General features: G+C 44.1%; 4 protein-coding genes across 6 annotated transcripts in view; 2 read left to right on the forward strand and 2 right to left on the reverse strand.

The window, feature by feature from the left end:
• Positions 1 to 129, reverse strand: part of prkar1b (protein kinase, cAMP-dependent, regulatory, type I, beta) — a 35,699-nt gene extending 35,570 nt beyond the window's left edge. The window contains exon 1 of one of the 2 annotated variants that reach the window (XM_028985023.1): positions 61 to 129. The gene's annotated coding sequence lies outside the window, so the exon portion shown is untranslated. The remainder of the gene's footprint in view (positions 1 to 60) is intronic. The other variant, XM_028985024.1, reaches the window with a different exon arrangement.
• Positions 6 to 15,675, forward strand: dnaaf5 (dynein axonemal assembly factor 5). 2 transcript variants are annotated; one of them, XM_028985021.1, is made up of 13 exons: positions 6 to 1,583; positions 2,480 to 2,664; positions 2,738 to 2,862; positions 3,196 to 3,314; positions 4,297 to 4,529; positions 5,492 to 5,722; positions 9,041 to 9,184; positions 9,839 to 10,007; positions 11,163 to 11,310; positions 13,650 to 13,800; positions 14,389 to 14,545; positions 14,640 to 14,831; positions 15,303 to 15,675. In XM_028985021.1, the coding sequence occupies exons 1-13, from the start codon at positions 1,055 to 1,057 to the stop codon at positions 15,428 to 15,430; spliced, it is 2,511 nt and encodes an 836-aa protein (XP_028840854.1). In that variant the 5' UTR covers positions 6 to 1,054; the 3' UTR covers positions 15,431 to 15,675. The 2 variants fall into 2 exon arrangements, with proteins under 2 accessions (XP_028840854.1, XP_028840855.1); XM_028985022.1 differs by lacking the exons at positions 13,650 to 13,800; positions 15,303 to 15,675 and having other exon boundaries at positions 14,640 to 14,823.
• Positions 15,676 to 17,524: 1,849 nt separating this feature from the next.
• elof1 (elongation factor 1) lies at positions 17,525 to 19,030 on the forward strand. The gene is made up of 4 exons (XM_028987651.1): positions 17,525 to 17,589; positions 18,104 to 18,221; positions 18,466 to 18,536; positions 18,657 to 19,030. The coding sequence occupies exons 2-4, from the start codon at positions 18,106 to 18,108 to the stop codon at positions 18,719 to 18,721; spliced, it is 252 nt and encodes an 83-aa protein (XP_028843484.1). The 5' UTR covers positions 17,525 to 17,589; positions 18,104 to 18,105; the 3' UTR covers positions 18,722 to 19,030.
• A 1,150-nt stretch (positions 19,031 to 20,180) lies between these two features.
• Positions 20,181 to 27,305, reverse strand: cnn1b (calponin 1, basic, smooth muscle, b). The gene is made up of 7 exons (XM_028987650.1): positions 27,149 to 27,305; positions 24,154 to 24,275; positions 23,939 to 24,005; positions 23,085 to 23,222; positions 22,365 to 22,481; positions 22,136 to 22,282; positions 20,181 to 21,253 (listed from the first exon to the last, which is right to left on the reverse strand). The coding sequence occupies exons 1-7, from the start codon at positions 27,206 to 27,208 to the stop codon at positions 21,020 to 21,022; spliced, it is 885 nt and encodes a 294-aa protein (XP_028843483.1). The 5' UTR covers positions 27,209 to 27,305; the 3' UTR covers positions 20,181 to 21,019.
• Between the last annotated feature and the right edge of the window lie 236 nt (positions 27,306 to 27,541).

The following is a 27,541-nucleotide window of genomic DNA, read 5'->3' on the forward strand; positions in this document are numbered from 1 at the left end:
AAAAATCTATACACGCACTGTGACGGGCCGACGGAGGCGGACGGGACCGGTGCTGCTTACCGTGATGCGCCGGAGGTGCGGAGGGAGGCGGCGCGGTGCGGTACCCAGTGACGTCAGCAAGGCTCGTGCACGCTGTCGCGCGCGCACGTTCACGCGTTGGCGTTATTTGACTTTTGCGTGAGTAGAATGCGTTGAGTGCAAACACACGTGTAGTGTGAGCTATGTGTTTATGTCCGAGTGAAGTAAACGGGTAGGTTTTAACGAAGACGTTGGTGACAGTGATGCAAATGGCAATGCAGCAAAAAATCTGAAACATCCAGGAGCTATGAAAAAAGCGACAGGTGAGGTCAATTTATGACACAGGATGGGGGGGGTTATATTTCCTTTCTCGAGCTAAAAGGTTAAGAGAAATGTGTCTGTGCTTAAAGGAATACAAAGATTAAACATACATACACAACATGAGCAAGAAATGTACACCTCACATTTAATGAATGAAGTGGAGTCGAAAAAAAATATTTTTACTTAAAAATATTTTTTGTGAAGAATGAAGCGCAAAATGTGGCGTTTCAAAACACTGTGCCGTCATTGTTTAAATAAAGTTTGACTGGACGCTGTAGTGCCTCGACCATAAACTGATTTGTTTGTCGTGGCGCATTCGGTCGCCATAGCAACTCAGGAAGAAGAAAGGCGCTTGCCGCAACAACGCTACAACCGTTAAATTAAAGACGTTTAAGCCCGAGGTGCTACACGCGGGCTATTTAAAAAACAACAATAATACAAAATAAACGGCAGAACTCCCGACTAGATTGTTGGACGGTGGTTTGTGCGTTTAAATAAAGTTCGAATCGGTTTGAACGTCCGTTGTCGTAAAGCGGTGGTTGCCATGGTGCCACAGAAACACAGAAGCTACTCTGACGGGAAATGACGGCGTGTTTCGCCATAGATTGTGTGCAAATTGTAAAGTGTCGGATAAGTGAAACTCGGCTGGTCTGAAACAGCTCGGACGCTCTTGGTGGCTTGTTTTCCGTTGCCGTAACAACCGGAAAGAGCAGCAATGGCGACGGGAGACGACGGCGCGGTGGCCGAGGTTCTGAAAGCAGTGGCCCGCCACGTGAACTGCCTGAACGAGGGCAGCAGGGCCAGCAGGAAGCGGGCACTCGAGGCCGTCCGGAGGGAGACGGTGGACAAGAGCCTGTCCGGGGCCGCGCTGCAACGGGTCTTCTCCTCCCTGCTCCGGGCGCTGCTGCCCTGCCTGGCTGACCCCATGGACTCGTGCCGGGAAGCAGCCGTTCAGCTGATCGGAGACTTCGTTCGACGCGTCCCACGGCCGGAGGACTCGTTGGCAGACCTCATGCCCTGCCTGGCCCAGAGACTCGGTTCGCAGGAGGCGGTGGAGCCCGCGGAGGAGCTGCGCCTGGCCCTGACGGAGCTGCTGTCGCTCACCGTGGGGCTTTGTGGAAAGCGCATGGCTCCCTACCTGGACGAGGTCGTGAGGATTTTACAGCGGACCGTGGTCGACCCTTTTCCTGACGTGAAGAGGGAAAGCTGTAAATGTGCGATCGAATTCGCGCAGAGTGTTCCAGGTATGACCATCCACCGTGAGCTTAATGCCACTGTTCCTCACCTCTGTACACTAACATAGTATTTGGCCTACTGCTTGACTTTTAACTAGTTTGCTTCCTAGAAGGAGAGCACTCAAGGGTGATCCAAAATGTTCAGGGGAACCGCAAGTGTCACCTTTTCAGGGCTCTTATTTTGAGGAGCTTTGTGGGGAGTCATCAGTCATCATGACAAATGTGTTTCTTGACTTGCGATCTGCAACATTTTTAAAAGGAGTGCCACCAGTGAGACTTGTAATTTGCCATTCAGTTCTAATGACCCCTCGGTGGTATCCGTGCAAAAAAGGGAGTAGTAGCCTAGTGTGCAACGCGCTCGTCAACAAACCAGAGGACCACAAAGTTGCAGGTTCAAACCCCGCTTAATACCATTGTGTCCCTGAGCAAGACACTTAACCCTGAGTGTCTCTAGGGGGACTGTTCTTGTAACTACTGATTGTAAGTTGCTCTGGATAAGGGTGTCTGATAAATGCCATAATGTTTTAAAGAGGGGTGCCCAGGATTGGTCCTTTTGAAGCCACACCTACTTTTTGAATGGGTGGAAATTAGGTAGGTTTTAATAATATGCAATATTTGTCTTATTTACATTTATGGCATTGATCAGACGCTCTTATCCAGAGCGACTTACAATAAGTAGTTACAGGGACAGTCCCCCCCTGGAGCAATTTAGGGTTAAGTGTCTTGCTCAGGGGGACACAATGGTAATAAGTGGGATTTGAACCTGTGACTCTGTAGTCTTCTGGTTCATGGGCAAGTGTGTTACCCACTAGGCTACTACTACCCCCCATTTTGAACACAAATGCATTATGTTGTGCAAGAATAGGCTGAAGGTGTGCTTGTGTGTGTGTGTGTGTGTGTGTTAGAACACTTTCACATGCAGGCCGAGAGCCTCGTGAAGCCACTTATGCAGACCATCACTCACCAGCACTCACGTGTGAGGGTAGCGGTCATCCAGGCCACGGGTGTGGTCGTTCAGCACGGGAACGGGAGGACCATGGATGATGTGCTGTCTCACCTGGCACAGAGACTTTTTGATGACTCCCCACAGGTAAGAAAAATTAACTAAGCATATTAAGACATGAGCAAGACGTGCTAAAATATTTTGTTCTGTACCTGGCCAGGTGAGAAAGGCGGTGACTGTGGTAGTTGGAGATTGGCTTCTTCACCTGAAGGACAGGTACTCTTACTTCCATAAACTCATCCCTCTCCTGCTCAGCAGCTTCAGCGATGAGATCCCAGAGATCAGGTAAGACTCTAAGACACTCTCCACCCAAAAAAAAAAAAAAAAAAAAATTAATCAAAAATGCGACTGAAGACCTATACAAGCTGATAAGACCAGTGGTGGCCTAGCAAGTAAGGAAACGGACCCGTAATCGAAAGGTTGCAAACCGCCAAGGTGCCACTGAGCAAAGCACCCTGTTTCACAATGAAAATCACTCCACTTTCGCTTTTTACAATAAGAGTATCCTTGTGGAACAATGTGAGGTTTTGTTCTTAGTTCTTGGGGCCAAATAAGGACACCTGCTGGTATACACGAGGAAGTTAGGAAGCTGAGAGTTTTTTGTTGGTCTAATGGCAGGAGCCTGGCTGCAGATCTGTGGAAGCAGGTGGGGGCCCAGTGGGAGAAAGAGAATGAGGACGACCTCAAGGACAAGCTGGACTTCCTGCTGACTGCCCCCCCACTCTATCCACCTGAAGGTGAGTCACACACCCGTCTCCCCCACCGAGAAGCACCCTTTGATCAGGAGCCTCACAAATAAGAAAAGCAAGTGTTGATCTCTTGCACGATGGTGGGAGGTGGCCTATGGGTTCAGGAAAGACACTGTGGACTTGCATTGGATGAAGGCTAATAGCGCTACATCATACAGTTTAATGGGCAATCTCCCAAAATTTGCTTTTGATCTCAAACCATTCTGTTCTGAAGACCCCAATCTCTGATGAACATTTCATGACTTTCACTGTGTGTGAAGCTCCGGGAACATCACGAGTCAGCACCACACCTGTTTGTTGTGGGTGGGTGACCGGCCCTTTTTGCGGGTCCAGTGTCTGGGGATGGTAGTTAGGCTTAATTACCAGTTTCTAATAATGCCAAACGTGGCATTATGAGCCACTCACAGGGCCACAGAACCTAGGTTTGACTTTCAAAGCAATTTCAAAATACTGTAGACATTTCTGAGAATGCGGCATGCCCACCATCGATGTACCAACACCAAAACTATCATCCCACATTACAGAACTGCCCACAAACGTGTCCCACTATAATCCTAAACCATAACACTGAACATTATAGGGATGATTGATTAGATTTCAAAGTGAAAAGCTATCTTTTCATACATGTGTTTCTGCGTGCACATGCATAAATCAGCGTGGACTCCTGCTCCGTCTTCACTGGCTGAGGGCCTGTTCTCTCCTGCCTGTTTCCCATGCCCCGGACCCCTGACATCCTGTCTCATTACAGGTTGAGGGGCGAGTCCCATTCTCCTTCACCTGTTCTGGCAGGCCCACTGCACGTCCTTCAAATAGCTTCACATTGTCCTTTTCGCGCTGATCTGGGAGCAGCTTGCAGTTTCACAGGTCCCAGATAAGTGGGACGAAGCTGTGCAGTGTGAGAGATAATGACTAAATCACTCATTTTAAACAAATTAATGTTATATGGCCTTTGTGTGCATGATCGCTGCAGTGGAGAGACCAGGGCTGGGCTGCAGGGAGCTGGTGGTCCGGAACCTCTCTCGGCTGATGCCTGCGGTGAGCAGGGATATGGGGGACTGGCAGGCAGGCACCCGACTGAAAATGGCCCAGCTGCTGACGGTCCTGCTGCTGCACGCTGAGGACCACGGCACCCAGCACCTCCAACCGCTGCTCAGCACACTCTACCACGGATGCACTGACTCCGTGAGGGAAGTACATGCTCCGGTGAGTGGGATGAGGGGATGTGTGTGAATGTCTGTGTCCTTTGTTTAGCGAATCTGCCTACTGGCAAATTTATACAAATAGATGGGAAGCACATTTTGTATGAAACCCTGTCATAAGGAACAAGGAAATGCACAGAACTTGCACAAATACCAAAAATGCCATTTTGTGGTTTTTGTTATGTACGCACTTACTCGTTTTAAGGGCCTTGCATTTTTTTACATTATAGACACGACTATGAAATAACACCACCTTAATTTAGACAACAGCAACTGTAAAGGTTTATGCTGAACACTTTATTATCATTCCCTCTGTTAATAAGCATCTCATGAAGGTAAAAAGAGACGACTCTGGAAAAAACAGATCAAACATACTTCACTTTCTCATGATACAATAAATACTAAATATGTTTCTTTCTTAGGATTCTTCAAAACTTCTCTATCTTAGTCTCCATAACCATCACAGAGTAGTTGCGTCCAAACTGTTGACTGGTAGTGTATATCACAAATTAAGAGCATACTGATGAAACAGTAAGGCTAATGTCGGTAACTAACTACATTTTGTAACTTCCAAGCAGTCAAGGAAAATGACCTTTATTAAACATGATTACTCTCTTATGAGGCAAAATGTCATTTGTCCAAGTTCAGTCGCTCATTGTAATAAACGTTTCATCTGAATATAAACATCAGACCAGCCAGCCCTTTGAACATCTGTGGACTGGTCCTTTCGTCTGTTTAGGAAATTGTGCTTATGATGGTGATAATTGTGCTGATGCCGAATTCCTGTGCTCGGGAGTGTGGCATAAACAGCAGGACACACCTGCGTTTGGATTCAGCTGTATTCGTGACTACTGACCCCATGTTCTATGCTGCCGGGGTCGGATAAATCTAGTGAATTGCTCGACGTGGGAATAAAGTATTTTAAGGTCCTGTCTCTTTGTCTGTTTCTGTCTGCATACCCATCAGTGTCTGGAGTCGGCGAAGCTCCTAGGGGTGTTTGTCAGTCCGGAGGCCTTCCTCAAGCTGCTGCTGGAGCATGTGGAGAACCCTTCCACTCACTCTGCTTCATCACCATGGGCCCCGCTGATGGTTTTGGGAGCGGTGCTGGGGGGCTGCTCTCGTGACCGGCTTCAGCCACACCTGCAGCCGATCGCAGACACGCTCGCCCTGCCACACGTGTGTCAGGAGCGGCAGCAGGTGAGGCACCGCAGGTTTCATGCACACTTTCTCTCTCTCGCTCATGACCTGTGACCCGAGAGGTTGTTTTTTTTTTTTTACGTGTATAAAAGGGGAGAGAGATTCGAGACCACCCATTTTTGGAGGGGGGGTTACGTCTGCCCTGTATAAAGTATATATTTCCCCCTCGTCCATTGGACAAGTTTTATTCGTTTTTGTGTTTGCCTGTCTGCTGCTGATGTATGCTAATTTAAGTTTAAGTACTCAACGCTATCTCACAGTGACCAGAGAAAGCCTTTAGAGCTTCAGTTCATGTGATGAAAGCCACCACCCTTCACCCTGATTTACCACCTGTCCACTGTGTAGTATATGTGCAATATAATAATAGCCTGAGTGTTTGATGTCCCAAAGTTCCTCATTAACATGCAGTCAGTAATGCAAAACCCCTTTTGGGCTAAAAAGAATGTGTTATTCTTTGTGTGTGTGTGTGTGTGTGTGTGTGTGTAAAAACACTACCAGTCCCACTTCCTTTACTCATGACCCAGATTCTTGGCCTGCTTTGATATGTGAATATGGCTACCATGCCTTAGACTCAATTCTTACCCATAATCCCCTGAGGGGACAAGAGGAATTTCCTCTTCGGGACGGTAATAAAGCCCCTACACGCCCTGACCTCTGCATGTCCATGACGACCCCTGGCTTGTTTTTAAGAGCAGTCATGGAGCCTGTCAGCGCTGCTGAGCTTTATAAAGAACTCCCTCACCCCTCCGTTTACCCAAAATGCTGTTCGTTGTTGGAGGCTGCTGAGAGATGTGGGAAGTCTGTGCATGGACCTCTGATGCTCCCTGGTCAGAGAGGGAAACACCAGCAGTTCAACCAAATCCAGACATTGTTCAAAGCTTGTTTTAACCTCATTAAGTCTATTAGCCTTTTGTCAATATTTCATTCAATATTTATTTAATATATGTAGCAAAATAAAGTTCAGAGTAGACATAATTTGAAAAGTACAGTTGAAACATATTTGTCACTAGACTCTGTTTTCAAAGAGCTATACAGGCATGGGGCGTGTATGATTATGCATTATGAAGTGTGTCTGCCTGGCCTTTAATTAGTACTGCATCCACTATAAAACCAAACATGCAGATATAGATAATCAGCGCTCAGAGCACAAACACTGACTGAACTCTCTGGTTTTTCCGACCAGAGAGTATAAAGATGTCTATTACAGGCGGCAGTCAAGTCATTTGTTCTTAAAATAAAAAAAAAAAAAAAGATCTTTTATCTCTTTTCAAGATGTTCTGGCATGTTAACGGTTCTTTTTTTTTTGCTGCATACAACCCAAGCTGCTTTTCATGTGGGGTCACCCAGCCCCTCCACCTTAAATTTGTGGCTAGTAATGGAATGTTGGTTATGGGAGGTTTGAGGAGTCTTCCCAAGAAACTCTGCAACAAGTTCAAGACACCACTGCAAGTGCAGGAGATGGCGGTTTGAGCTGCCGTCCTGGCTTTCTCTGAAGCCTTCACCTCCCCAGGCCAGCGCTAAATTTATCAGAAACCCCGACTGCAGGCATTTAGGCAACATTAAATGCTCAGCGCATGCACCTGCAACCAAGTGCGAGACCACAGCCATCTGGCTTCTGCTCAGTACTGTAAATGCGATCCCAGCACACTCGCAAAGAAAAACATTAACTTCTGCATGAGACCAGGGGCACCTGGAGTCTCTCTCTCTTTCTCTCTCTCTCTCTCTCTCTCTCTCTTACACACACACACAGAAAACCACAGATTCCCTAAAATGTACAGAGCCACCACATCAGATGCACCCAAACTTAAAAGGATGTTCTGTTTTCAACATGATCGTAACTGGAGTGTGACAGCCAACTCCGTAATCACACACACTTACACAGAAACTGTGTGCCCATTAAGTTAAAGATACTGACATGTGCTCTCTCCCCCTAGGATTTAATAGGTGTGTGTGAGAGAGAGAGAACTCTTTTAAGTGTAGGCAGTAAATAATGTCCTTCATATGAGCACTTGCGCCAAAATATATATATATATATATTGTCACAACTTTTCCTCCCATCACCACGGTAACACCCACCATCCATAGCAACACAGTCAACAATGAAGCAGTTGTCTTCATCATCTTGTTGCCGTGTGTCTTTGTGGAATGCTTCTCAACACACACGTATGTGCATGCCTTGTTTTGTGCTGCAGCTGAACCAGTAACCAAGAGAGACCAGCTGTCCCAATAACATCAGTACACACACACACACACACACACACACACATCTCTCATGTTGTAAGTAGCTCTGCATAAGGGGGTCTGCCAAATGCCATAAATGTAAATGTAAATGTCGTAGTTTATTTGGTAATGGGGGGTTAAAAGTCTGAGGTTTAAACTCTTCTTTGCACTCTTAACATTATTTCTAATTTAATTCCTTAACTGCTTTCTGTCCAAATGCAACCACTCATACACACACACATACATACACTCTCTAATCTTCAAAACATCAAATGTTTTTTTTCCCCCAAATGTGCATGGAAAGGCGGTGCAGATGTGTGCATGTGAGGGAATGCATGTTTCGGTGTGTTCGGGAGAGAGGAGGAAGCAAACTTGTGTTTCAGTGAGACTGGATGACAACGTGTGTGTATATGTATATAATATGCATACCTGAACTTTGCCCATCTGAACTAAACCTTCAGTCCGGCAACTGAAAATCAATGCAATCCAAAAATAATTAAAATAATTAGTATGTTTTTTTTCTCTCATGCTAAATTAAACCAATTAACTCGGTTAAACCCAGTAAACCAGTGGAACCATTCAATTAAAACTGCAAAAATCTACATGTATAAATTTTTTATTGTTAAGCATCTTGGCAGTGGATGGATTAATGTTTACAGCTCTGCATCCCAAACCTTCCACCTGTGTGTTTGTAGGCTTTTGTTCAATTGTGTGTGTGTGTGTGTGTGTGTGTGTGTGTGTGTGCGTGTGCGCGCTCAGTTCCCATGTCCTCAACATGGAATCTTAAGCTTCCTGAAATGTGATGATCCTGATTTGCTGATGGACTCCTGCCCGTGACCAACAGAGCATTTTCACCATATGTATGTATGTATGTGTGTGTGATGTGACATGATATGGGTTGTCTTGTTCATGGTCTGCTCCACATAGTGTTGGCTCGCATACAGCAGGTCAGTGAAAACACCTGGAGCCCCCACACCCCCACCTCTATCCTCCATCTAATAACAGACCAGAGACCCAATCTAAACATGAGCGGCAGGCGGGGGCCGTCGTGCCATAAACAGGCTGCTGAGCCTCTCTTTTACCCCCTTCCACCCGCAGGCGGAGTATCTGCAGCAGCTGCTGAGCTGCGTGGACGTGCTGGTGGGTGTTTGTCACCACGACTGCGGCACCGTCAGCCTCCAGCTACTGAAAGTCCTGATCTCAGTTGAGAGCCTGGCCAACGGACAACCAATCAGAGACAAGGTGGGACAGACGCGTCACAACAAAAAAAAAAAAAGGAAAGCTGATCATGTACTGACTATAAATGTAGATACTTTTTAGGTTATTTTCTAATAATTCTTGAGACTGAATTTAAGATTTTCTTGACCAGTCAGCTATAATCAACATACATATATAAATACATATTTTGTTATGAATTGTGATTATTATAGCCTATATGAAGGTCTACCAGTAGACATACTGAGATAGAAAATGCAGTAATGACCAGTAGTCTAAACAGAGTTGTCCGAGTCCTGATCCATGGACAAATAACAGTCCTGGAGTGTGTGTTTTTGTGTGTGTGTGTGTGTGTGTGTGTGTATGAGGGTCAGAGAGAGGGAGTGTAATGAAAAGACAGATACAGAAGCAGAAAGAGAAATGAGTAAATACTGGATTTTGCCTTTTTCCCGGATGAGGGCTACACTTTGGGGACCGAGTCACAGATTTCCCAGAAACGCATTCATTGCGTCCAGTCAGCGAGGGTGTGTGTGTGTGTGTGTGTGATATGGGACTTTCAGTTAAACCTTAAACCATGTAGCCCAAGGGTAATTTTCAAGGAAGCAATATTTTTTCCTCCTTTCTGTCTCTCTCGCTCCCTTTCTCTTTTTTTCATGCTAGCTCTCTCTGGTTCTCTCTTAGGCGGACGAGTGTGTGCGGGCTCTGTGTGCGGTACAGGGAGTGTGTGAGGTGTCTGACCTCTATCGCCTGCACATGCCGGACCTGCTGCAGTGGCTCACACACACACTACCCAGCTGGACGAGCTACAGCATCCAGAACACACAGCTGCAGGTTATCCTGCTGCGCTCAGGTCAGAAAACACCTATACTTGCTCAATCTCTAGGTGAAGTTTTGAACCTTGGTCTTTATTTTTTTTTACATTTGTAGAATAAAAGCAAAATGTTTCATATATGAGGCTCTCCAAAATCAGGGAGCGTTTGCTGTGATTGCAGCATTTCACACTCTTGGCTTCTCTTTACCAACTTAAGTTGGTGAATTTGGATGGTGTCCAACAGTCCCTCTGGACCCTCACCATAACTTCCATAGAATAAGTGTCTCCAAGCCTTTGACTGGTAGTGTATATGTGCACACAAGAAGCCACAAACACATACTGTATGCACAATTTGTAAAGCAGTAAAACACACTCTGGTATTTGAACGTCCAACGTCCTGCCTAAGAGTCATCATTTAACGCTTCATTCCTTCATAATCCCTCTCTCAGCACCCCTTCAACCCTTTTATCCATCCCTCCTTCCATCCCCCCGTTGTTTTTTAATGGAGGCCCTTCCCCTCCCTGCTAAACTGACCGGTCCTGGGCTGAGACCCCGAATGCCCCAGGGCCAAACTTCAAAAGGAGTAGGCAGAGCCGCACGCCCCGCTCTTCACCCCGACTGCACCCAAGCCACTTTCAACCTTTCGTCTTCAATAAAGGCTTTCTTAAAACACCCTCTTCCTGTTCTCCCGCTCTCTCTACCCCCTGTGGCACAGCTCGTGGGGCATCTGGCATAAGTTGTTTCTCCATTGCGGAGCAATCGTTTTTCAAATGTCGATTAAACACAATGGCAAAATGACTGTGTTTGCATTCAGTGATGCTGTGTGGGGAAAAAAAACACGTCTCTTCAGGTCACTCCAGATGCCACATAATCATCATCATCATCATCAACAACAACAACAACATTTATCTCTTATTTAGTTCAAAATCACAAGCAATATGTCTCAGTGGGCTTTTAACAGGCCCTACTGTTGGCATTGTGTGTTTTAGAAGGTCATGTGACTTCCAAATTCAAGTTTCTTCAACAGATTTTTTGACATGAGTCGTGCATTTTGAGGTAGAACGGAATTGGACACGTAGGAGATCAGTGAGTGTTTAGATGTACTTGATATGGCTGATTTTGTCAATCGTTTCATTGTCTAAGTCAGACAATAGCGTAATGGCTGTGATGTGTACGTTTGTGTGTGGTGTGTAGGTCCTGTGGTTGGAGAATTCCTGCCCTTGCTGGTGCCTGTGTTCCAGAATTCTCTCCAACCCGATCGAGACCCCAAAATGAAACTTCAGCTCCTCAGCACACTGTCCGAACTGCTGATGGATGCTGAACACACACTGGATTCACAGCGGTAAAATACACACACACACACACACACACACTCATTGTAGGGAATCCTGAGTGTCTGGCAGAGAACTGCATGGTCTGGCGTGCATGGATAAATGAATCCGTTTTCATTCAGAGGGGATGACACACCTCTCCACACGGTGCAATAACCACCAACACAAATACAGCAATGCAGGGTGATACCGTGTGGTACGTTAAATAGCCAGGTTTGGTATCTCTTCTTAAATGGATGTGGTGTGTTGGGCCAAGTCTGATTTAATAAGCCTCAGGGCATTTGTCACGTTCAGTATGAAAGAAGAGGAGACGCTGTTGATGTGTTGTTGAACAGCACCCTCTGCTGTTTTCCTGTGGTGCTGCAGCTCAGGCATCAGGGATCTTTATGGGGAATCATTGTGGCATAATTTTAGTACATTTTCTTTCTATTTTGTAGTTATTGTGGGATAAAGTGTGTCTTGTAGGCTTTGTTTTATTTTTGGAAGTATTATTCATTAAGAATCTATGGCAACTTATTCAGTCGAATTAAACTCCTTCGTCTTAAGCATGAATTTTTGATGATGAATGTGAGAGACTGTGTCACACAAGAATACAGTGCAGTCTGGTTTATGGCACTTCCTGATTTGTATACTAACATGTATGTGAAATGAATCATTTGGATTAAATTTGTAGTGTAAATGTGTAGTAGCAGCAGCAATGATTTATTGGCAGTAAATAATGATTTATTGATTTATTGCAGACTAAATTTGGGCTCAGTAGAATTCATGGCTGAATCTGTGTAATCACAACATCTTGAAGTACAGGAGGGAGAGGCTCTTTTAGATTAGATTAGTTGGAGCAGGGTTGTCTAGTAACTACTGAACTGTTTCTAAACAATAATAGAAGGTGTATTGAAAGTGGTGGTAGCCTAGTGGGTAACACACTCGCCTATGAACCAGAAGACCCGGGTTCGAATCCCACTTACTACCATTGTGTCCCTGAGCAAGACACTTATCCCTAAATTGCTCCAGGGAGACTGTCCCTGTAACTACTGATTGTAAGTCGCTCTGGATAAGGCGTCTGATAAATGCTGTAAATGTAAAGTATATTTCACTAATCATGTATCCAGCACCATCGTCCTTAACACGGGGGCTCCTCAGGTAAGTGTGCTGAGCCCCCTTCTCTTCACTCTGCTGACCCACGACTGCACTCCGTCACACTGCTCCAACCTCTTCATCAAGTTTGCGGATGACACGACTGTGGTGGGACTCATTAATAACAGGGATGAGTCTAACTACAGAAGCGAGGTGAGCCGCCTGGCCACATGGTGCGGAGACAACAAATCTCTCTCTGAATGTGGAGAAGACGAAAGAGATTGTTGTTGACTTCAGGAGAGGAAACACTCAGCATGCTCCTCTGACCATCAACGGTGCATCTGTGGAGAGAGTGAGCAGCACCAAGTTCCTGGGTGTGCACATTACTGAGGATCTCTCCTGGACAAAAAACACCACTGCACTGGCCAAGAAAGCACAGCAGCGTCTCTACTTCCTCCGCAAACTTAGAAGAGCAAGAGCACCAGCCCCCATCATGTACACATTCTACTGAGGAACCATCGAGAGCATCCTGTCTAGCTGCATCACTGTGTGGTTTGGAGCCTGCAATGCGTCCTGCCAAAAACTCTCCAACGCATAGTCAGAGCAGCTGAGAGAATCATCGATGTCCCTCTCCCCTCCCTCCAAGACATCTACAGTACACACCTCACCAAGAAAGCCCTCGGCATAGCAGCTGATCCCACCCACCCAATGCAAACCTTCTTCAGCCTGCTGCCATCAGGGAGGAGACTGCGGAGTCTCCAGGCCAGGACCAGCAGACTGAAGGACAGCTTCACCCATCAGGCTGTCAGGAAACTCAACTCCCTCCCGGCTCTGCCCCCACTCCCCTCACTCCCCTCTTCAGCTCCACAAACTTTCTGAACTCTAAATCACACAAACTGACCATGCACCAGTCACTCTGTGCAGCTCTGGTCTGCCAACTACCTCACTTGTCACTTTGTCACTTTAAACTTACCTCTGTTGCACTATTGGTTTTGCACTCTTCTGGTTTTGCACTTTCCACCATGTGCCCTTATTTGTATATGGTGTTTTTAAAATTGTATATTGTGTTTTTTTTTTTTTTTTAATTGTATTTATACTTTGTATTCAATGTTACTGTTACTGTTTTTGTATTTAATGTTACTTGTATGGGTCAGAGAGTAACGTAATTTCAATTCTCTGCATGTCCTGTACATGTGGCAGAATTGACAATAAAGCTGACTTGACTTGACTTGACTTAAATGTCTGTTTGCACATTCTCTGTCTGTCTGATTCACAGGCAATTCGGAGGTTATGCAGAGGTGTTTGTGCATGATTGCATTCTACCTAACCTGGTCTGGTGTGCCGGCCGTACTGCTGCAGCTGTCAGGACCGCAGCTCTGAGCTGTTTGTTGGCGCTGTTAACTGGAGGAGCACTGAGTGCAAAGCAGGTACACACACACAAACACACAAGTGTCTTGCTCAGGGACACAATGGTATTAAGTGGGATTTGAACCTGGGTCTTCTGGTTCATATGCGAGTGTGTTACCCGCTAGGCTACTACCACCTACCACCTACCTACCACTACTTGTAGCACAGCTTTAGATATCAACCTTTTTTTCTCAGATCAAATAAAATTATTGCCAGTTTTAATTTCACTACTGAATAGGCAGTGGTGGCCTAGCAGGTCAGGGATTGGACTCCTAAGCGAAAGGCTAAATGCAGAGGCCAAAGTGGAAATAAAACAGTGTTCAGTGTTCAATTCCCCCTTTTGCTGGTCACACATGGAAAAGACAGCAGGCAAAGCAGAAGAAACTGGTTGGACCACAGACACAGAATTCAAGTTCATTCAATTTAGTTAGAATTTGAGGACAAAGTCCAGATGTAAGCGTATGGATAAAAAGTCCCCTTTAGACATTTGGTTTAGTACAGATAATGGCAAATCAATGATCAGACAGTACTTGTGTCTCAGGGCCTCCTGTAAGCATTTGTGTATGAGTGGTGTGTACTGAGGACTTTTTTGTGTTTGTGTGACACAGGTGCTTTCTCTTGAGAACCAGCTGTCTCCTCAGCTTCTCCCTGCCCTTGAAGAGGACTCCAAAATGTCCCGCTTACTTGCCTGTCAGTCACTTACAGTGCTCCTCAGACAAACAGCTCAGAATCTTCAGCCAGATACGCTCAACAAAATTTACCCAGGTCCACACACAGAAAATATACCTGACTAAGTGCTAACAAAGCTTGTGTATATATGTAGCCTCATGTGTAATTTAATTTTTTACCCCCTCAATAGAGCTTCTCAAGCGTGTCGATGACAGTAGTGATGAAGTGAGAGCGGTTGCGCTTAGAGGACTGAGCGCCTGGTTTTCTGGCCTGGGAAATAACTATGATTCCCAGAACTTCCTGCCACACCTGGAATTTCTGTTCCAGCAGCTCTTGCTGTACCTGGATGATCCTGATAGCAAGGTGCAGGAAGCAGTGCTGGGTAAGTTAGACTGGGAAGGGCCGAACATGGTTTAGTGGTTTGAGATAAACCCATGGTTTGGTTATAGAAAGCAACTAGTCACAAATGGAGAATCCTGTATGAAAATAAGCAGTAAGTGGCTGCTCTGACTGTTTATGTTTTAAATATCTTCATTACCTGAGAGATTAAGTCAGTTTTCAAGACCATTCGGTATAATAAAAACATAACTCATAATATAAAGCAATTTAAATTGTGATTTAATAAAGTTTTCTGATTCTGATTTCTGAAAATGAAATGTAATGGACCGCTTCAGCATTATGATTGTGGTCTGAACAGATCGTGCCATTGATATAAGTATTGTTTTTCTCTCTCTCTCTCTCTCTCTCTCTCTCTCTCTCTCTCTCTCTCTCTCTCTCTCTCTCTCTCACACACACACACACACACACACACACACACACACACACACACACACACACACACACAATGCTACAGAGGTTTTAAAAACTGGAAGTGTAGTTTACCCATCTCTGCTACTGCTGGAAGTGGAGGCAGCGAGGAACAAACACCGTAGCCCCGTTTACTGTGATGACCTGCTGGAGCATCTGAAGACCCTCTCTTAACACAAAATGTGTCTTTTAAGAAATGGCTTTTGTATTTTTACTGTATTTGACAGTTAACAAATGTTGCCTGAAAAAAAATACACATAATTGGAGATCTGTGGGTCAAGTGTAATATATGAATGGAAGCTGCCACATAAATTATATTATTAAAAAAATATAAAAAAAAAACATTTTTTGTAGCTCATGTGTTGTCTTAAGGCAAATATTGTTTAGCATACCTTAATTAAATCTCTTTTTGACATCTGGAAAGTATCAATTTTGTTATGTTACAGCTTTACTTATATTCCTCAGAATTCTTCACACAGCATCCCACATTGACAACATGAGAAAATTTACTTGAGGTTTTGGTAAATGTTTTAATACAAAATGGACATAAGTATTCCTTTTGCAGCAATTACATCCTCAAGTCTTTTTGAATATGATACCAACAGTTTGGCCCATTCCTCTTTGCAGCAGCTCTCAAGCTCCATCAGGTTGGATGAAAAATTTCTCTAGGGATGTTCAATTGGATTCAAGTCTAGGCTCTGGCTGGGCCACTCAAGGACATTCACAGAGTTGTTCTTAAGCCAATTCTTTGATATCATGGCTGTGTGTTTACGGTTGTTGTCCTGCTGAACTCCCATTCGGAGTTCAAGAGCTCTCTGGAGCAGGTTTTCATCCAGGATGTCTCTGTACATCGCTGCAGACATCTCTGCCTAAATCCTGACAAGTTTCCCTGTTCCTGCAGCTGAAAAACTTCCCCACTGCATGATTCTGCCACCACCATGCGTCACTGTAGGAATGGTATTGGCCTGGTGATGAGCGGTGCCTGGTTTCCTCTGAATGAGATGCTGGGCATTCACACCAAGGAGTTCAATCTCAGAACGGAGATGGTGGTCCTTCTAGAATGTTCTCAGAGCAACTCTGGAGTGCTAATAGAGTGACCATCAGGTTCTTGGTCACCTCCCTGAATAAGGCCCTTCTCCCCGAATCGCTCAGTTTAGGTGGCCGGCCAGCTCTAGGAAGAGTCCTGGTCATTTTGAACTTCTTCCATTTACATTTACAACATTTATTAGACGCCCTTATTCAGAGTGACTTACAATCAGTAGTTACAGCGACCGTCCCTGCAGGAGCAACTTAGGGTTAAGTGTCTTGCTCAGGGACAAAATGGTAGTAAGTGGGATTCGAACCTGGGTCTTCTGGCGAGTGTGTTACCCACTAGGCTACTACTACTTATGGACTTATGGATGATTGAGGCCATGGTGGAGTCATTGGGCAGCCATGACAGGTGCCCACGGAGCAGTGTGTGGGGAAGGTGCTTTGCTCAGTGGCGCCTCAGTGGCACCTTTTCTGCTCGGGATTCCAACCGGCAACTTCCTTAACCTCTAGGTCACCACTGCCCTATTTATCAGACTCAAGGACGTCTGATAAATGCTGTATATATAAGCCATGTCAGTATTCCTTTTTGTCAGATGGATTGTTTGGTACACATTGCTCTACAACGAATACAAAATGCAGGAGCACAACTGATCTTCAACCTTCCCAAGTTCTCCCACACCGCCCCTCTGCTACGTTCGCTCCACTGGCTCCCAGTAGCTGCACGCATCAGGTTCAAAATACTGATGCTGGCCTACAAAGCCAAACATGGAGTAGCACCATCCTACCTCACAGCCCTTATTACACCTCACACTGCACCTCGTATACTCCGAGCCTCCAGTACTGCTCGCCTGGTCCCCCCATCTCTGAAAGTGGAATGAACTTCCCCTCGAGGTCAGAACAGCTCAGTCACTGAGCACTTTCTTATTGTCTGATTTGTGTATAGAAACTACAACAGAGTGAATAAAAATATTGTTTTCCTAGTTGGGGAGTCCTAGTGAACCTGAATTGATCTCTTCATCGATGGTAACATGGAAGCACGTTGAGCGTCAGCCAAATGCCTTAGATGTATATGTAATTGCTGCTTGGTTCTCTGATTTACTATGAATCGCTGCAATTCAAATTTTTCTAATTTGAAAACCTTTCTAAAACTAATTTATAAATGGGTCACTGCGATATTCGCGTGGCGTCTCCGGTTAAAAGTTGACGGACGTCGCGACTTTTATTTTGAAGCTCGCACACAAAAAAAGAGGCGAAAAGCAGAAGTTCCGGGGAAACCCAACACGCACCGTAACAGAGCCGAGGTAAAAGACTGCGTTTTAATTTCAGAAAAAAAATAATAAATCACGTATCTTTTTTTTTTTTTAGTTAGAACACCGATGGCGACGTTTTACGCGCGTCGTCTTGTCGCGTTGTTTATTTGACGCGTCGTTAAATCGGTCAGCGTCGCGGAGACAGCGAGTCGGGCGACTTTTTATGAAAATGTGTTCAGAATTTTGGTTAGTTCATAATAAACCCGACCACGCCAAACATCACCGAGATTTCTACGCCATATGTTAACAACGCAGCATGCAAACGATTTTTGTTTTTGGTTTTTGTAAAAAGAAAAAATTGTACTGTTATTGTCGCGAGGGATGGACGAAATGACATTTAATGACGGAAGAAAGCGGGAGTGACACGAAGTGACATGCGGACGAGTTCCCGCCCGAAATCGTAAACGCGTTGCCCGGGGTGACCGAGACGCGTGGCTCTGGACAGAAATGAAACTAAACAACAATGTGCCATGAACATTGTTGGTCACTTTCTTAATTCCGGCAGAGATGGGGCGCCGGAAATCGAAGCGCAAGCCCCCTCCTAAGAAGAAAATGACTGGGAACCTGGACACCCAGTTCACCTGCCCCTTCTGCAACCACGAGAAGTCGTGTGACGTCAAGATGTGAGTAGCCTAGTGGGTAAAACACTCGCCTGTGAACCAGAAGACTCAGGTTCAAATCCTGCTTACTACCATTGTGTCCCTGAGCAAGACACTTAACCCTGAGCGTCTCCAGGGTGGGGGACTGTCCCTGTAACTACTGATTGTAAGTCGCTCTGGATAAGGGCGTCTGATAAATGCCGTAAATGTAAAATGTAAATGTACGTACACTGCCTGCCACCTTTCCTGACCCGTGTCTGCCTTGCAGGGAACGGAGTCGGAATACGGGAATAATTTCGTGCACCGTGTGCCTGGAGGAGTTCCAGACGCCTATAACCTGTATCCTTTACGACTTGCATCGTCAGCCGTGTACTGTAGCTAAAAATTTGAGATGTAGCAGAGGTCACAGGCGTCAGTCTGGATAAAACCGAGTTCTGCCCCTTCACTCGCCTGCTCCAGATCTTTCCGAACCTGTGGACGTGTACAGCGATTGGATAGATGCTTGTGAAGCCGCCAATCAGTAGCCTTTTCTGACAGACCAAATGTCTCAAGACATTCCTGTGAACCACCTGAATTTTGTTGCCGTGACCAAAATTATCAGTTTTTATGTTCGGGCTTTCACGATGGAATCGTAGCCTTCTCTCTTATTACATTGATTTGTGTAAGTTGTTGTTAATCGCATGTGTCATTATGATGTTGTTATTATAATATTTCTTACATGTGAATCACATTTTCTTTTGTGCAGAATTTTTAATTTGCCCAAGCAAATCATGTAAGCAGCTCCAGCTTAAATTTCAATAGATTTGTATTTCATTAAACCATTCGTTGGGTAAGGGTGGGCATTGTGTCATTTTTAGCATCACTTTAAATTTTTTTATTTATTTATTACATAACTAAGCTGTCGTAGTCGTGTGATTGTATTTCCTTTTAAATCACTGAATGGCTCAGCTCCAGCCTATTTGTCAGACCTACTCCGTTCTTACACTCCACCCCATTCTACTATCTGTTCCTAAGTCACAAGCTCAGAGGTGACGCATTTGCAGTGGCCGCCCCTTGTCTATGGTAATGACCTACCAATCAGCGTAGGGCAGGCGGCGTCAATCGCTGTATTTACGTCTCGTTTAAAAACTCTCTTTTCACCCTGGCTTTTAACCCAGCCTGACGTGGTTCTTATACGGTGTTCCTATGCAGTGTTTTATGTGGTTTCTTATGCAGTCCTTTCTTAAATCCTTTGCTATGTTGTCTTAAAGGTTTTCTGTTTTATTCGACCCCTTGTTTAATTCAAATTGCTGCATGTTCTCTATTGTTTAATTTGATTGTTTTGTTTTTTTTAATGAACTTTATGTCCATGTCTGTCCTGATCCTGTAATTTCAAATTTTAATGTACAGCACTTTGCTCAGCTCCTTTGAGGTGTTAAAGTGCTTTATAAATAAATATGGTATGGTAATAATTATTAGACATTTTCTAAAGGAATGCTTTTTTTGTACCTGACTCCCAGGGCGAGTCTCTGCCCTTCGCCGTTGACCCTGGGATAACCTCTGGCACCCCCCTACCTAGCGAGTAAACTCTTGGACAGATGTTTTCCATCATCTGAACACTAGATGGCTGTGTGGTCGCAGTGAAAAACAGCGGTGAATGTCAGCATTTTTACACTTCACAGTCATGGTTATTGCGTTTTATTTGATTTATTCTACAAATGCGCACAACCTCAAGGATGCTTCAGTACAGTTCTGACATTCACAATTAATGAAGAGACAAATTTCATGTTAGCAATGCAACATGACCTTCCCAGATCAACCAAAACATTTTGATCCACAGTTCCTTGATAAATAGTAGCTCGTTGACCAAGGAATGAGACTGACTAGCATGTTAGCATTCGGTGTTTTTCAATTTTTCATTTTTCTTTTCTCAAAATGCAGATCAGTCAGAGCTTAACTTAATCCTATGGATCTGTTCAGAAGCTCTAAAGAAAAAAAAATACATAAATGGATGGCACTTTTTATTAAATCAGTGCAAATTACATGACAAAATTACACTATTGCATCTGTGCCTTTTGATTCTCAACTTTTCTTTTGTTTGGCTTTCATTCTTGCGGCAGATATTTGAGAGACTCCATCTCTCTTTTACGAGGCTTGTGCCAAAAATGTGGAATGTACAGAAACACACATTAAATATGCTTCATCTGTGCCACATGTCTGAGTGTTGCAAAGTGTAGACTGGAAATCTGGACAACTGTGCTGGAAACCATGCGATCTGAGGCCAGTGCTGGTGTGAATCCATGAGCTGCGTTAAATTACAGTTTTGGATTGTGTCTTTTTATTTACTTTTCAGATCAGGAGGTGAAGTGCCTTATTGGGAATGGAGAGAAAAATAAGTGGATTCGTTTAATGTGTAATCCATCCGAGAGCTGAGAGGTCAGATTCCATGGCCCTCTTTATATAGGCGCAGTCATTAGATGAGGATCCCAGTGGTAAAAAGCTTCCTGCCTTGTATTCCGACATACGCAGACGTCTCCTTAGGTGTCCAATGAGGTGAGAAGAATTCAGTGTAAACATCAATTACATCAAACGATAAAAAATCCCCCAACATTCATACACAACCTTCAGGGTATGGGAATATTTTAAGTTAAAAAGATAAATACCCTATAAATATAAAAGGCAAATATATTTTAGAATTTCTAAAAACCCACAATGCCACTGGGACATTTGAATGTAATTATAATGGAAGAGGAAAAAAAATAACTCCCAATGGGTAAAATATGTATTAATTTTGAGGGAATAAGTGCTGTTAGTCAGTTCAGTTGGTCTGGGGGGGGGGGGTTCTAGTCAGGATACTGGTAGCCATCGATCTCCTGGCCATTGTTCAGGTAGTCGTCTGGGTTGGAGCAGTACTTGCTGTCGTAGACCTGGCGGGGAAGCCCGTAAACTGTCATGCCTTTCTGTGAGGCCACTTTGTTGGTGCCCATTTGCAGTGACACGACAGAAGTGTCACACAGCTCCATGTCCAGCTTCTTGTCAAAGATCTGCCTCTTGGTGCCTGGGGCTGTCATGCCAGACTGAGTGAAAAGGATGAAATGAATTTGCATTAAACCGGTCCATCCATAAGCTACAACAGTTAATTATATTCAGTGTCTTTTCATCTAAGCCTCAATTAGTCGCAAAATCAGCCAACACAACATGAAAATTGTGATGCACAGGAAGTACAGCACATGTTGCACACAATGAAATTTGTTCTTTGCATTTAACTGATCATCTTGTAAGCAGTGAGCAGCCTTGAAAGGCTCCCGGGAATCAGTTTGTGGGGACGGTGCATGCTCAAGGGGACCTCAGTGGCACCTTGGCAGTTCGGTATTCAAGACCGCATCCTGCTAGTCCATCGCTGCCCCATAACTTCGCAGATAAGTTCTCCATTAATTGTGAAAGTACAACTATGTACATAGTAATTATGATGTGATCAGTACAGAAATATAGCGAATATAATAGAATGAATGTAATATCGTTTGGATTATTTTTAACTTCATATGTCTGCTATCGGTTATGCATTATGTATGTTTTTGTGTTATATCTTTCAGTATACACAATAGTAAAAGCTACTAAGGTGGGACGTTAAAAAAAAGATGCATGTGGGGAACAGATGTGCCATTCTTGTAAAATTAGATTTTTTTTTTTTTCAGAACAGACTAGCGATATGCAAATAGCTGAGTAACTTGGTATAAAAGGCTTAGAGTTTCTATTGGTCTTCCAAATCTGTTCAATAAAGCACAATAAACAGGAGGCCAAATCAGTTGCCATTAGTAATAGATATACATATTGATAGGTAGGTTGCGACCTACCTTCTTGGAGATGAAACTACTGCGCGTTCTTCAAATATGGCCTTTAATTCTCAGTTTTCAAAGTATTCCTAGTTTCAGAATGGAAGAACCACCTAGACCGTGTACCTGGTTAGCTCCTTTATTAGTTCCCATCTGTAGACTGATGGTAGATTGGTCAAGAGGGTTCTCCATGCCAGTCTTGGGGTCATAGAGGTGGCGCCGTGTACCGTACGAGGTCATGCCCTTCTGGCTAGCAAATTTGTTGGTGCCCATCTGTTCACAAATCATTGAAAATGCACGCATATTATTATATGTGTCAAACATGAACACTGAATAGTTCTTTTTGTTTCCTCACCTGCAGGCCAATGACATTGCGTCCCTCCTTCAGTTTCTCGGGAGCAAATCTGCGCTGCTGTTTTGCAGCGTATTTCACCCCAATGTCAAATTTGCAGTGGAAGCCTTTAGACTTGGCCTGGACAGAATACGGAAAGATCAGACGGCCCCATTAAAAGAAAGCGAAGTAACTATCATTATTCTCCTTTGTTGTCCCTGGCTAAGGTGGTAGACTATTACTACCTTTAAGAACCAGTCGAAAACCCACTTGTTCAAAAAGTATTTCAGACGAGTCTAACACTAACACACGCACATGCACACACACACTGCACAAAAAAAATATATATTTTTTCGTCTAGCACTTAACAATCCCCTAGCATGTTCTTTTTCTGACAAGTTAGGCCTTATCAGGGCTCTTAGTTTTGAAAACTCAAAATCTATAGAAACCGAATGAGAATTGCTGGTGTCTTCCTCTTGTAAGTCGTTTTGGATAAAAGCGTCTGCTAAGTAAAGTAAGTATTAATACTACAGCACAGCACATGTGCACACAACGAAATGTGTCCTATCCGCCCCCTTATCCGACATTTAAGGGTCAAAACGAACAATAATTTGCACTGGTCTGGCACATATGAGAAGTAAACCTCCGCTACGATATTTAATGTTTCATATTATCCAACACATAAATAGAAACTATGTATTTAAAACATATTAAGGTCAATTTAACACACTTCACACATCTCACCATGCCAGCGAGGGTGATGAGTGTGCTCTGGACTTGAGTGTGGTTGACATTCTCAAAAAGATCGTTGGCCTCAAAGATGTCGTGTGGCTTTAGCCCGTATTCCGTAATGGCACGGACAAAGTGGCCAATGTTTTCCAGCTGCAAATAAAGCAATCAGTCAAATAAAGAAATCAAACCTGAAACATTCCGGAATGATGCCATATTCAGCATAATATATGTTATAATATAACACATATTAAGGGCAATTAAGTCATAATTCCAATTTCATCCATGGCTTAAAAAATATTAGCACACAAAGCGGTAAACGAAGTAAAAAAACATTAATAAAACATCTCTAGCTCTATGCATATTTCTTGGGTGGTAGTAGCCTAGTGGGTAACACACTCGGCTATTGGAAATATAAAATTCTATATTTAAATGGAACGCAAACGTGCCATACTTTAACAGCATGCCACTTGTGCATTTGGTCAGAAAGCAATTCAGAGTTTAAACAAGTGGGCCCTGGTTTCTATATTAGAAGAAAGTGGAAGTGATTAGTTGTCACATGTGATTAAGGGTCCACTTCCTTACCCGCTAGGCCAGCACTGCCCACACGTTGGGTGGTGTCAAATAATGTCACATCAAGTATATATACCGGAGTAATATGACACAGAAATAAGCATACAAATGTCCTGTCAATACGTCACACAAGGTTCCGTCCTCTTGCTTTCTCGATCGTAACACCCCTTGTGCATGGCGGAAGTCATTGGACATGGTGACATCATGGCATGAGCAAACACTATCCTCCACTCCAGGTCTCACACAGCCACACAATAACACCAGGCTGAAACATAACCTGGACTTGGCTGGCTCACCTTGTGCCAGTTCTGGGTGGGGTTGTTGATCTTTTTCACGGCGCCAGGCTGCAAGTTGTTGATGAGTCTGAACACAAAGCAGAGTTCAGAATTTAGATTCGAATGTGACTGCTAGCTTACAGAGGAATATAAGGAGGTGAAGTTTTGTTCCATGTCAATAAATATAATGGGCGCATATGAGGCTGTGGTGTGTTTTCTCGACGAACAGTTCTCACTCGCAGAGGACGACCCCGTCCTTCAGGCCTTCCATGAAGTTGTCGGGTAGCGTGCGGCCGGTCACCTCCTTGATCCAGAGCCTAAGCTCCTCCTCCTTCTGGGGGTCATATTTCTGGGCAAGCTGGGGGTCAAAGTTGAAACACATCAAACAGAAATTTTTCCACTGATTCAGCAAACAAGTAGAACGATGTACTCCAAATATCATCATAGTTTCTTGTTTCCTTATTAAATTCAGCCATTTATTTGTTTAGTTATTTATTTGAAAGTCAAAGATTCTCGGGGGCATCACATATTGTGCTGTTATCATTGTTCTCTCCCTGGCTCGGCACCTGAAACTTTTTTCTGATGTGGGATCAGACCGTGTCTCGCATTCCCTTGCACCCCCTTGCACCCCCCACTCCACTCAGCGTCCAGCATCCAGAGGTGATGGTGGTGGGGAGCCAACAAAAACAGGTACTTCAGAAGGAATCACAGGCCATGCTCGGCTCCCAGTCCGGCACACCAAACTAGGGAGAAAATCCCGGACCCTGCTCCCCCAGAAAACCTCAGAAATCTGTCCTTTTACAGCCGCCCGGTCACAGTCGCAAAGTCTCTCCCCACGCCAAGAAAGACATGAACTGTGTCCTGCCAAAGAATTTCATTTTCGATTCACTGCAAATATATCTTTATTTTCACGAGATCCCCCAGTGGAACAGCAGGAATGTGTTCGGAATGTTGCTCTGCAGAATCACGATGATCCCTAAGCCTTCACTACCTGACTGTTTTTCAACTAATAATAGATGAAAAGAACTCTGTTCTCGTTCGCAGTAAATTGTACATATAAAATAAAGAAAATGTCCATTGAAAATATCACCATGTGATCTTCACAGCTTTGCAGGACAATGAACTTTAACATAATTTTTCTATTTGAAATTGGCCAATGAAACAATTGGAAGATTAATCGATCGCAGTTACAAATTATAATTTAGTCTTGAGTCTAGGGGTCTAGGGTAGCAGGGATTGACCGGTTTGACAATTAGCCACGGTTTGAAACGCTGCAGTTAATCCACCGTCAAGACTTCCCCAAGAACAGCCACAAAAAAAAAACAAAATCAGCCGGAACCAGAGACACCCGTAAAACACCCACAAAACACCCCGAACAGATGACGGCAGAAAGAGAAGGAGGGACAACCAACAACGAGACTAGTCCCGTTGAAACGCTTGAGGTCTCCTGCTTGTGAACAGGAGCTAAAGGAGGAATCCAGGACCACCGGTCACCCGTCTGCGGAGCTTGCAGAAATAAAGCTGTGGCCAAAGGGGGGGGGTTACAGATACTACGTGCTAAAGCAGACTCAAATCGCCACGTAAGAGGCGCGTTTTCTAAAACAAGTATTCATACAATAAAACGTAATTAAAAAAAGGCGTCGTTCAAGCTGCAAAGGAAAAAATGACCACTAGCGCAATCTGCAAAAAAAAGTCTGAAGGAATTTCAAACGTAGCCTGTTTGTATACGTCCTAAAACAGTAACTGCATTTGCTTGCAGAAATATAGCGTCTTGTTGCTTTTTTTTTTTTTGTGGGGTCACCAGACATGAACATGAATTTGCACTAGTGGAATTTTTCACCTTTCTGCACTTCAACAACAACTGTTTCATGAACTGTTAAAGCTAGAAAAGTTTTAAATAATTTTCTTTTTTTTGTTGTCACTGCGTTTAAGTTAAGGATTTTGGTAGCAACTCTAGACTTGAGTGTACGTAACTATTTACTAGAATATTTACTAAATATTTTTTATCATCAAGTAGTTATTTGTTATTTAGCACAAGTGTAACTCTTACATACTGACGAGACAACAATGCGAAATGTTACTGTTCTCTTGTACAAAAATGTTGACTTATGTTTAAACATCAGTTGTTACAATTATTAGGGATTCTACAACAGTCAAGAGTCTCATGTCACATTAAAGTAACAAAAATGAATTGTAATTGTAGTGATAAACCAGGTTCATCTACATATTAGTCTATGATTCCTTAGTCCTGTGAGTCCATGAATGAGGTGGATCATTTGGATATGCTGAACATATTTAAAACCTGATTGCATATCCTCCACACTGTAGCCAACCGGAACGAGGCTTAATGCTTGTAAAAATGTCGGTGAATGAAAGCCACTGCTCACTGCTCGGTTACGCCCGTCCAAATTCTTAACAGTTTACAGTAGGGCCCTTCTCAAGGTTCCTTGACAGACCGACTATTCCTTATATGGGGAATCTCTGGGTGTGTGGAAGCTATTGGCCCAGGTCACCACCTCCACACACAATGCACTCGACAAGATCAGCAGTCTCATGAAAGCTCCCAGATATCCAGCGTCCGTGCATTACACTGTGCCGAGAGAACACCAGCATCATCATAAATAAGCAAAATGAAGGAGGAACAGCAGAGAACATGGATGCAGAAGGAGGCTCAGTGTGACTGATGACACTGCATGTTGTTGCACTGTATAACTATGCACGTGACGAATAAATCCTGAATCTTGACACCTGACTGCTTCCACATGGGTTGTTACGCGTTTTTTTCAACGCCACACGGGACATTTATAAAACAGTGCAAGTACTGCACTGTGATTTACATTTAGTGAAATAAATGGTGCACTATTAACATACAGACCTCACTTCTATCAGCTTATTATTATCAGCTCACTACAGTAGTACAGCACATTTCCCAAATTATTTGAAAACTTAATACCCAGCATATGTACCCATGTAAATTGCACACGGCTAGTACTTCATACATACATACATACATACTGATACTATGTGCATGGTTTAAAGAAGGATCACTGCCAAGCTAGTACAAAAAAAGGGATGATGGAACAGAATACATTTCGAACGATCAGAGGCTGTCACACAGTGTCCACACTTTCTAGGCGAGCACTTCCCTGTATATATTTAGGTGTCGCTTGATGCCAGTCTGAGATAAACACCCATCAGGCGTCAGTGCGGGTCAGTGCGTGGTCACCTTACCTTGCTTTTGACCTCAGCAGAAAGTCCGAACGCCGGGCCGCTCCTGAAGTGGGTTGTCATGGTGATGCGTGACCCGTCGAGCGTCGTGCCTGGTGCTGATGCTGCGCGCCGCCGCTTCTCTCGGTCCGTTTTAAGCCCGTGTCGGCGCGGCGCAGCGGTTGGCCGGGACCGCCGTCCAATCACGGCCGCGCCCCTTCCTCGCGGTGATGTCAGCGGAGTGGCATTAGGCTCCGTCGCTGTCACTTTTTCCACCTTTGAAGCCCATTTGAGGATGCCTTTCACGTTTTAAAAATCATCTGACTGCATTATAAAAATAATGTGTTTAACATTATTAATACGATGTTATTACAATATTTACTATAAAAATATAATGTCAACATTGTTCATAATACT

Source organism: Denticeps clupeoides, chromosome 7 (assembly GCF_900700375.1).
Source record: "Denticeps clupeoides chromosome 7, fDenClu1.1, whole genome shotgun sequence".
Lineage (NCBI taxonomy): Eukaryota > Metazoa > Chordata > Actinopteri > Clupeiformes > Denticipitidae > Denticeps > Denticeps clupeoides.

Coding starts and splice junctions, on each gene's coding strand:
- dnaaf5 (XM_028985021.1), top strand. CDS start 1,055: ATGGCGACGGGAGACGACGGCGCGGTGGCCGAGGTTCTGAAAGCAGTG. Junction 1,584..2,479: donor ATTCGCGCAGAGTGTTCCAG/GTATGACCATCC, acceptor TGTGTGTGTTAG/AACACTTTCACATGCAGGCC. Junction 9,185..9,838: donor GACAACCAATCAGAGACAAG/GTGGGACAGACG, acceptor GTTCTCTCTTAG/GCGGACGAGTGTGTGCGGGC.
- elof1 (XM_028987651.1), top strand. CDS start 18,106: ATGGGGCGCCGGAAATCGAAGCGCAAGCCCCCTCCTAAGAAGAAAATG. Junction 18,222..18,465: donor AAGTCGTGTGACGTCAAGAT/GTGAGTAGCCTA, acceptor TCTGCCTTGCAG/GGAACGGAGTCGGAATACGG. Junction 18,537..18,656: donor GTTCCAGACGCCTATAACCT/GTATCCTTTACG, acceptor CGCCTGCTCCAG/ATCTTTCCGAACCTGTGGAC.
- cnn1b (XM_028987650.1), bottom strand. CDS start 27,208: ATGACAACCCACTTCAGGAGCGGCCCGGCGTTCGGACTTTCTGCTGAG. Junction 23,223..23,938: donor CCACCCAGAACTGGCACAAG/GTGAGCCAGCCA, acceptor CTTTATTTGCAG/CTGGAAAACATTGGCCACTT. Junction 21,254..22,135: donor CTAATAAAGGAGCTAACCAG/GTACACGGTCTA, acceptor CTTTTCACTCAG/TCTGGCATGACAGCCCCAGG.